The sequence below is a fragment of the Alternaria ethzedia genome, assembly GCF_023757985.1.
Source record: "Alternaria ethzedia strain BMP 0044 chromosome Unknown scaffold_12, whole genome shotgun sequence".
NCBI classification, from domain to species: Eukaryota; Fungi; Ascomycota; class Dothideomycetes; order Pleosporales; family Pleosporaceae; genus Alternaria; species Alternaria ethzedia.
This window is the reverse complement of record NW_026056205.1, coordinates 734,057-744,476: the sequence shown is the minus strand read 5'-3', so window position 1 is coordinate 744,476 and position 10,420 is coordinate 734,057. Positions and strand designations below refer to the sequence as shown.

General features: G+C 54.7%; 1 protein-coding gene across 1 annotated transcript; it reads right to left on the bottom strand.

Annotated features, from left to right (window-relative positions):
* Positions 1-3,697: 3,697 nt before the first annotated feature.
* On the bottom strand, positions 3,698-5,039 carry J4E87_005803 (uncharacterized protein; the record flags this gene model as incomplete). The annotated part of the gene is made up of 2 exons (XM_049377408.1): positions 3,698-4,652; positions 4,702-5,039. 2 exons carry the CDS (start codon positions 5,037-5,039, stop codon positions 3,698-3,700), a joined length of 1,293 nt encoding a protein of 430 aa, XP_049233034.1.
* Between the last annotated feature and the right edge of the window lie 5,381 nt (positions 5,040-10,420).

Here is a 10,420-nt window from a genome sequence, read left to right as displayed (position 1 = left end):
GATGATGATCTGACGACATGCAGGTATCTCAACAATATGCCTTGCCTTACCTGTACACCTCACGGTATCGTAGCAGTAGATTGCATGTGCAGCGAGGCACGCCGCTATCATGTCACGGTCGGACCATCTCGAACCACCGACGTGTCGTCCAGAAATACTTTGGTACATTGCCCCTCCTCAATTAATTTGAAGGAGTAGTAGCTTGGGCGTTTGGTACATGCGTTGAGCAATCTATCCCAATGTACACCCATTCTCTCGGGTATCCGCGACATTGGTCGGGTAAATACGAATCTAGATTAAACGAGTATATGTAGCGTTGCGCCTTGATGCGCCGCAGAAGTCGGTTATTGAGATAAGAACAGCGGTAAGAGGTGATCGGACGTATATGGTCCGCGATGCACATGCGATGCGCGGTCGCTTAGAGCAGCGTGCATGTAATTGCAAGACTCCGGAGACAGCTGTCAGACTGTTGCCTTGATTGTTGACGGTATTCTCAGGTGTGAGAATCAGGCTGCGTCATCATGAAGTGAGACCAAGACTTGCGATCCTGGAATCTAGCGTGTCATGATAGTTGCATAGTGTCCTTCTGTGCGGCTTGGTAGGCGGTACAAACGGCTGTCACGGGACCACACATCCGCGATATGGAGTGCAGAAGCCCTCCATCGTTATGCCGGAGATGTAACCTCGACTCGTATGTGAAGGCATTGGATGGTTGGCGAACGAGCGGCCCAAGCTGCAAAGCATCTGTGCATCGCCCTTGCGCAGGGCACCGGAAGCAATATATATTACCGTCTAGATAGAACCGATCTGCGGAATAAAGTGTTTGCGTGGACCTGGTTGCGGTCGCTTAAGTGCAGTACCAACAGCCTGGTACGGCACAGTGTTGGGTTTAGATGAGAGAGCGTTGTGCTAGATCCTGCATCTCGTATGCTGTGCAAGTGCGGCTGACCTCAACGAGCACTCTGGAAACCATATTTCAAACCTTTGAGGGTAATGTTGCCCCTGCATGGACGGAGGTTGAGTCAGAAAGGGTGAATCGAGGCAGAAAACGTGCGACGAGCTTTCGATACCCTCGGCTGACACGGAGCAAGGGCGGACGGAAGGATATTGGCGTGTGAGACCGACAATGAAACTCCCCCGGATGATTTCGATAGCGAGAACTGCGACTGAGCATTGTTCACTTGGCTCAGTTCTGCTTGGCTTTGAGCCGCATCGGATCGGAGAGGATGCCGGTTGTGACGATGCTAGTCAAGTGCTGCCTCCGACTGCACAATTGGCGGAAACCCAGCTGTATCGGGAAGTATATGCGATGATCGAGATGTAGAGAAGGGATCCTCTCCACAGTCCACGACACCTCGTCCTTCCCTCTGACTGGTGCATTTACTGTCGGCAGCATGCATTCCTCGACGCGAGTACGTTTGCACAAGTGATCCACCCCCAAGATACTATGTGTGTGACTCGCATGTCGCCAGCCTTAACCGCCGCGATTTCCTGCTCAGGCAGGTCCGGATTGCCAGTGTGGAGACCCCACAAGTAAGCGATTCTGGTACTTAGGATGGATTCGCGGCCTGGATGGGCGGCTCTAGAAGCTCGCTAGACGCCCTTTGCTATGCGGTCCCGAGTCAGCAAGCAAGGGGCGGAAGGCTTAGTAGAGTGTGGTATTTGTCCCGCCGGCTGTGTTCTCTGGGGTGAATGGAGAGTACCCTCGGAGCCCGGTTGCTGCTAACGTCGCGCGGCTGACTGAGACACTTTTGTGGGACAGAAGTTTGTCTTCCCCTTTGTCGTGCGTTATCTTTGCTTTTCTGGGCTGACAAGAAAGAGGGGCGGATCTAGCTGCCAAGTCGACATCGGGACAAGGCGTGCGAGCTAAGGGCCCACGATGGTCAGGTACGTGAGCAGATTGGCGTGCACTGCACTTCTGTAACGGGTAACCCACGGCGGAGCTACGTCGACAATTCAAAGCATGTGCCGGAGTCGCGTGGTAATGCTGAAGCTGCTTGCCAGCTCCATCCTCCTGCAAATGTCGCCGTCTGGTTGCGGCGTGCTGGTCTGGTGCGTCTCGCTGCTCGAAATGCAAGCCTACTGTTGGTCGTGTTGATAGGTGTTGTATACAGAGACGTATGTATCTTCGCTTCGCGCCCGCCGGCCCGACATTGTTCAAACGCCGCAATATCTAGCGCTCAGCCAGCGGAGAAGATCCCGCCAGACCTGCCGATTCGCACACTCGAGACTGTCACGATCGTCATCGCTGTGGAGTAATGACGGCGCTGCTGCACTCTGCAGTCCGGGGTGCATGCCCAGGTGTACCAGAGATGATCGCCTCAATCAACCGGCGGGAAATAAATGTGACGAGTGAAGATAGGCTGTGGGAGTTTCGCACTTGCAAATCCGAGACATACAATCTGACGAGTCGCTTGGAGGCTGTCGAATCGCATAGTCTCACATGGAAACGCGGCGTCTGCCGATAGCCAAGTCGCGATTCGTGCTGTGGTGAGGACCAGAGATAAGCCAGCACGATTCGATAGATCCCCGCAAGGATGTCACCCAGCCAAAGCATCTCGGAGATTGCCAACGTTGTTGATTCTGTCCATTTGGCACCAAGGCGCCTTCCGGTTTCGGACTGCGACAGTGAAGCATGGCAAGCGCCACTATTATTGCGTGTGCCACGTACTCCACAGTCTGACTCCTCCCATGTTCCGTCCTCTCCGCAAAAAAAAACTTTCAGGGCCCTCGTGTCATCGCTCTGCTAGCGCCAGTACCGCAAGGTGTGCGTGCCAGAGTCGTCATGGGTCGGAGCTTATCGCACAATGCGGAAAGGGACAAGAATAGCTATTAGCTGCTCACACAAGATGAGTGAGCAAATGAAACATGTCTGGATATGTTGGGTGGGAGGGTGGCTAGCCTGCCTCTCCTCACCGCACATTTGCCCTACCTGCTCCGGGGTAAGACACCATGCGTAGGAGAGGATCGTGTTCGGGACAGAGTGTGGTAGTACCAGACAGCGGAATGTGGGGAAATGCCGGTCTTGTTTGAGTGCTGTTGGTCCGACCCGTATCGTAAGATTTGTTTGTGGGTGTACCAGACAATCGACAAAACTTATCTGCGGGGAAACACTGGGCGTGGTGGTTGGGCAGTGTGGAGAGATTAGAAAGATAGGCTGGAAAATTCCACCTTTCCGGGTTGTGTATGCAAGTATGCTTGGTTCCCTGCTGATGATTCTCGTTACTTGCATCACCATGGTGCTAAATCACGTCACGCATAGCGACATGCTTCACCCTAACATAACCATCTCGTAATTACATGCTCAAATGCAGATAGAGTGACTAAGTGTGGATTGGTATTTCAATTAAGCGCCAAGCTGGGGGATACTGTCTAATCATCTCGGCACTGCGAATAAGCAGGCGCTTCCCTCACAACAGCCAGGCCGATGAAACAAGGCTGAGTGGAACTTATACAAGATTGCGAATCGCCAGATGCGGCTTCGCGGGGTATTGGATCCAACAAAACAAATAAGAAAGGTCTATCTGGGTGGTGGGGTCTGCGATGTAACAGAAATCGTGAAATGCCGCAAGCATTACTCCTCATGAAAGTTTGTCCATGTCTAATCTCATCGCTTGCTAACGTGAATGACGGAATGCGAAAATGCTGATAGAGAACGCCGATGCCATGCTAGTGGAGTGGAGTGGAGTTGAAAGTTTTAGTTGCGATGCGACAGGTCCTCACCGGCTAACGAAGCAGTCGCCGAGGAGTTGCCGGAGGAGAAGCCGCTATTGCTCGGGCCATTGAGGAGATCCTGGACGGCCACCTTGGGTACTTGTGGAACCGGCAGTTTTCGCTGGGCGCCCTCTGGTTTTGAGATGATGTCGCCTATGCGCAACCCGGAAGATTGACTGGGCACGTAAGGTTGTTCCCGATCTGTAGATGGCTCCATGGGCGCCAAAGCTGGTACGAAGTTCTGGTTTAAACTCAGATGACGTAGATGAGGAAGCTGGAGGTCATTGAAGCCGTGCGGGCGTAATCTGGGTGAGTGCGCAGGAGTTGCGAGTGGGGTGTGGTCAGGAGTGGGGCTGCAAGAATCGTGAGAGAAAGTCGGCGAGGGAGGAGCAGTCGACGTTGGCGAGCCTGGTCTCGACTTCTTTGTCATACGGTGCGAGTACGGGTCGTCATCCTCGTGTGAATGAGATCTTGACATTGGCTGCGACGAGTACGCGTACTGAGAGAGGCCAGGCAGACGGCTGGCGTAGGGATGGTAGCCGCTCGTGATGTGGTGTCTACTTGAGTGCGAGTAGTGACCAGGGCGCTGCTCTAGTCTTGAGGCTGCGTCTGCCAGCAGATCCATGGGGCGGGATAAGCCGCTGGGGCTGTTGCTGTTACTGCTGTTGAAGCCGCCCTGGTGGTACGCTGCCAAGTCGTTGCCCATGTTTGGCGAGTAGTTGGAGAATGAGTGAGGAGGTGACACATTCGGTGAGCCAAGCTGAGAGCCTGGAGCACTGCGGGAGATGGGCTTGGATGGAGGGGGCATCATGTGCGCAAGGCCAGAGCCAGGCTCCATAAGGCCAGCTTGAACGGCGGCAACAGCGGCCTGGTGGGCAGCGGCATGTTGCTGGCCCTTTCCCCGCCGTGAGTTGGGGTTGTTGTGTATCCTCGAGTGTCTATGGAGAGTTAGCTGGAAGTTGGCAGGACGTGGTTGCTGTGACATACCGAGTAAGTTCGTCGGAGCGAGAAAATCGCTTTGTGCAGCCGGGGAAAGTGCAGGCATGGGGCTTCTCTCCAGTGTGAGTGCGAATGTGGCGAGTCTGATGTTCCAGACGGTGGAATGCCTTGTCGCAGAGAGGGCACTTGTAGGGCCTGGGGAGATCCTGACGGGGCTCGTCCGACTGCTGCGGGGCGTTTTGCAGCAGAGGAGCCATGAGGCTCACGGTAGCAGTAGCCATAGAGTTGGAGTGTTGGGTGGTAGTGGGTAGTTGGTGCTGTTGTTGGGAGGACGTGTCGGGGTTCAGCAGGTTGGCGAAACCTGTCGAGGCAGAGTTGGATTGCATGTGACCGAGGGTGAAAGTTTGGGGAAGGGGGATGATGGGGGGCTCGGATATATGTATGGATCAACGAGGCGGGCGTGTGGGGGTCGACTGATGGCCGTCAGGGCTGTCTGTGCTGACGCGGGCGAGGATATGCCGGAGCAAGCGCAGAAAGAAACGCGGTGCGCCAGTGCGGCTTGGCTTCCTTCGGGGGGCGCTCGAGTCGTGGAGACGTATCAAGAAATGCGGGCCCTTGAACGCTTGCGTGATGGCTTGCGGAGAGGAGCGTGCAGCGGGTGCAGGGAGCTGCTGGAGCGAGTCCTGAGTGCGTCCGAGGCCTTTTTGGGCGGGCGCGGGTGAGATGGGGGATGGGATGCTATGGCGCAGTACCCAGCGGAACTTGCCTTGGGCCGACGCTGGTTTTGATGGCGCAGTCGCCGGTGGAGCTGCGACAGTTGGTTGAGCGCACGATGCAATTTGCAATCGTGAGAATTCTGCAGCTGAAATTTTGCAGCGGTGAGTGTCGGCGAGAGGTTGCAGAGGGCTACAGTACAGGTGTGCGCAGCAGACCGGGGCCCCCAAACTCTCGTGATGAGGCCAGGACACCGAGTGGGCGTACGTGGGCAGAGTGAGGCAGCAGGTCAGATGGTGCTACGTCGCTGCGGAGAGGTGGGCGGGCGCTGCGGTGCGAGTGATGGGCGCCGCGAAGCTGGGGCACAGAGATAAGGAGACGGCGGCCTTTGTATGGGGTGCTCGAGACGTCACACATCTGGGGTTTGTTTGTGCTCCCGCATCTCATGGATGCGCCTTCCTCAGCGGCCACAGGCGCTCCTTCCTCAGCCATAGGTGCACCTGCCCCTCGTGGCCCTGACTCCTCCGTGCCTGCCTACACCGCAGCACAACACCACGGAATTCACCTACCCTCAGGGATCCGGCCATGCATCCCCGCTGCTGTTACTTGTGCTGAGCGCTTCCGCAATCACCTCCACCCATTGGCCCTGGCCGACGACCACTAACGCTCCCCAACACACGCAGCACACCTGATTTACCCACTGGCTTTGTTCGCGTTCCACCGCAGCCCGGGGGCTGATCCAAGACGCGTCCATGGCTGTGGGGGATCATTTCCTGGGGTACGGCAGGCACAGCAAGCAACAGTGAGCCACCATGTCGCCCCGAGACCCCTCGTTGCAGTGCCTCGCACAGCATCGCAATATCTCTCGCAGCATCTACACACCAGCACATGCGCAGCGGAGTAGCCCCGTGCTACCGAGCCGGCCACCTTGCCTTATACTACGGCCCGCCTTCTATGCGTCTTCCCGGCCTGTGCACTCACACAGTCACAGATGAAGATGCGAGTCGGTGAACCAACGCAGGGCGAGGGCGATCTCTGCCGAGACGTGCCCAAAACTGACGATGCATCGGCAAAAGCAGCATCAGCATGGCTTCACCATCAGCTCATACTGTGCGACGAGTTTTCCCTACTCCGTACTTATCGCAGCCCCTCGCTGACTAGTGGTCTCCGCCTCGGTCCCGCAGCCCATCTCCGCTGCTCGTTATCTCCAACGCACCCTGCCGTACCCCTGTGAGTGGCTTTGCAGCAGATCGTGGGGGACCTTTGCAACGGACCGGCGGTCCCGAACATTATGACGCCTACTTCCTTGGTATTGTTGCCAATGTGAGAACTGCTTCACGGCTCTAACTACGTCCCTTAAAGTCGCCGATGCCGTCGCAGAGCACTGATGCAAATGCTACGCTGCAATTTCAACATCGGGTCCGCTATTCTTATCTCTTGTTCGAGAAATTTTTGAGTACTGCTAGCCCTTCGATAGCTCGCCCCGCTTTGTGGCGCTTCCTCCGAGCGTACGCCTATGCCGAGCCGACAGAAATTTCTCACGCCAGCAGAGCCAGGAGCTGTTTCTGTGGTAAACGTGGCATCGGAGATTCTCGGAACGCATGTCGCTGGAGTTGTGGCTCCGCTCAATTCCACCTCGGTGACGTCTTAGCTGCTTCTGGACCTCCGATATGCAAGGTACGCCTTTGTGGAAGCTTTTGTAGAAGCACTGTCCTTCCAGACGTCACAGTGCTAGACCCGAAACCAGCACAACTCCAGCTTAGTTATGCCGACGTTCTTCCACCATGCGTTTCGCTCGTGAAGACAGCGAACGTCGGCCGAGGCACAGTTCCAAGCAACCTCTGTCCTGGCAGATTGCCATCTGCGACGTCGGTCGGACCAGTGCCCGTCGACCTTCCAATCCCCTGGGTGACTGACAGCTGTTGCGCAGTGGGACCAGTTCTGCCAGGGTTTTACCTTCTCATCGCCCAGCGAGACCTGACACTCACCAACTGTTGCAGCGCTTAATGACTTCAGACTGGAATTCCCAGGGTTTCTTTGGCCCATTGTACTGACGTGTTTCGCAAGTCTGGAAGACCCCATTACGCGTCAAAGCCAACAGTACCCGATAGTATCGGTTGATCTACGGGTCGGGCTCTGGGGCCCCGCACCGTTGACAGTGGCTCATGGACCGAGACGAGGCGAAGGCGATCCAGGGGTTTTGTTTCGATGATACCGCCACCTCATCAGATCCGACCTTCTCTGCCTAGACTTACCGTAGTGGCCATGTTGTTCACTACTCGATGTCAGTCTGTCGTCTTCAAAGATAGTGACAAGACGCAACGACGCGACGACCCCAGTACATCACGCCAAGCTTCGGTGGCAATCCCAGTGCACAGATGGTGGGAACAGATTACGAATGCTGCATAGCTGGGGTTGACATGGACCGATGGCGGAATTCGAGGTCTGCAAATTTCTTTAATGCAGTCACCCAACATGAACAAATCTCCAGTCACATGTCGATCCTACGTCAGACCACGATCTCCACAAGTCTGCATAAAGATCGTCGTCTTGTCCGCAATTGCTGCGCTTGACAAACTCAATAGACCTCCTATCGCAATTATTGAGCGCTTCTCCAGGCTCTAATTCCCCAGAGCATTTCACTAGCAACCCCTCATGGATCTACGAAGCCCCGATCGTGATCTTGGGAACAATCAATCGGATGCAGCCCGCGGATGAAGGGAGAATGTCGATCTGCCTTTAGCCCCGGGGAGATTCGCGTTATGCCAGGATGATCGCAACTTCTGAGGCCGGGGATAGAGTTACTTACACGAGGGCCGCTGCGAGGCTCTCAGCTGTACAGTGATGAGGATCAACACAGAAGATGGTACACTACGGAGGCTTCCAGTCTTTGGTCGATCGGAAGTGGCCTACCAATTGATATAATGGGCTTTTCGTATTCACGAGCACGATTGACAGACTGGGGATGTCCTTAATTGATGGCTTGGTCCCTCGTGACCTCATCCTCTTTCTGTCCGTTCGGGTACTATAGAGCCACATAGTACTGTTTCGGATGTTAATGGTCTTTGTTTGAGTGCACGCTATTACGCCGGCCTGGTTTGTCGATGGCGAACGCGTCTCGCATATCTGCCCGCGCAGCACTGGAGTTCATTTCATGCTTGAGCTGTTGTGCAAGCGCCTATGTTGATATGAGCTGCGCTCAGTACCAATCTTGGATGGTTCTGGTGTCTTTCCGTTCCGCTTGTCGCGGGAGATAGAAACCCAGTCAGCAAAGACCTTTGTGCATACCCACTTCATGTCGAACTTTAGTCCGTATGACAACTGAGCCAAGGCGCCTGCATAGCCATAGATCGGCTTCCGCTTGTTAACTTTGACACCTTTGTGTTTAACAGGACCAAAATGTGCACTCGGTGCAAAGTCTTACTCAACTTTGTTTTACTAGCGACTCAGCTTCGCACTAGTGTTTGCGTATGGTCTTGCACTATACCTATCTATCCCTTACGTCCTTAAAGGCTAAGGCAACAATAATCGTTCAAGAAAGGTAGCAATCGATAAAGTATGTTTTGCTACACGATCTGCATGTTCCTGCGGTGCAATACTGCCCTCGCTTCTAAGCGCGTCGATTCGCATGCTTGTTGTAATACCACCAGAGCACTATGTTATAAACGACAAAGCCATGCGGTGTCTTGTAGCAGCCAGATGCATCTAAGTCAGGAGCACATCTTGTTCATAGGCGGGTTGCTGACTACCGGTACTAGCAAATGTACAGTAAAGGCAATACAGGCCGTGGTATCATGTGTCCTATACGCAGCAAGCATCAATGCCGCCGGCCCATACCCGTACAGCGCGTAATTACTATCAGAAACGAAACATTCGGACAATATAGTAGGTACTACTAATCGCATTGACACCATTCACTAGCCTCTCCTTCCTAAAGTTCAAGTTCGCCATAACATGCATCGTGCAGAACAACATACGAAGTCACCATCACCATCCTCCAGTGTGCACTACGTTATCTCGGACACCGTTACCCGGCCAACAATACCGTTACGTACGCACGCCGTCTTCCTCTGCACCTCCTTCCACGGATTACTCGAAGAGGCAGCACCGTTGCAAACCTCCAAACATCAGATTCAGGATCAACACCACGATCCCCACATCAGGCGTCCAAGCGAAGCGAACATCTTGCTTCACAGGCGGGTCGGCCCCGGATACCGCGTGTCAGTCGCCCGCTAGGGCCGTGAATGCCGTCTCTTCACGCAGCCTCCGCCTCCATCAGGGCAAGGGATCAACGGTGACCAGCGAAGCGTAGTGCGTTTGTGGAGAAGCGTGGGGAAGGAGTGACATTGCACGGTTGATACTAAGGCAAGGACCTTCTGCATCTGGCGTTAAACGAGGCCCCTGCTGTTGGTGGAGCCGATGATATGCGTTGAAGCTGTTTCTGCCTGGTATGACATATGCTGATTGTTGTGGAAAGAGGAGATCACCATCTCTTGTGCAGTTTGTGTGGCTGACTGGCGGTGAGCAAGTAAATCTAGATTTCGTTCACGTATGCGCCCTTGGCGACAGGACAGTAACATGAACTATCGCTTGCTGCGGAGTCCACATTGGAAGCAGGTGCTTCTCCGGCAGGATTGTGTAGTTCGCTATGCTCCCCGTGGGGTAATCAAATGCGATTGTATCAGTGGCTTGCTATAACACTGTCGCGAAAATGTCCATCACATGGTCAGGTGGTCTGCCACGAGCAATCAGAACGTGAAACAAGCAGGTAGGTGGCAGCCCCCACGCCCAGGCGACACAGCAACCCCGCTGACCCCGGACTCGCGAAGCCTCAAGCCATCATCATCCAAAAGAAGCACGACTTTTGCCGGTGAGAATCCCAGGGCTTTGGGTTTGCGGGCGCTTCCCCGATCCCTGTGAGCACCGGAGTTCCGGGGTGATGCATGCACGTGTAAAGGCTGATGAGGCTTGTGTTGTGCATTTGCTTTTTGTTGCTTTTCGTGGATACCGCTAGCCTGGGGACGACACCCATAGGCTCTGTGTCCGGATTTGT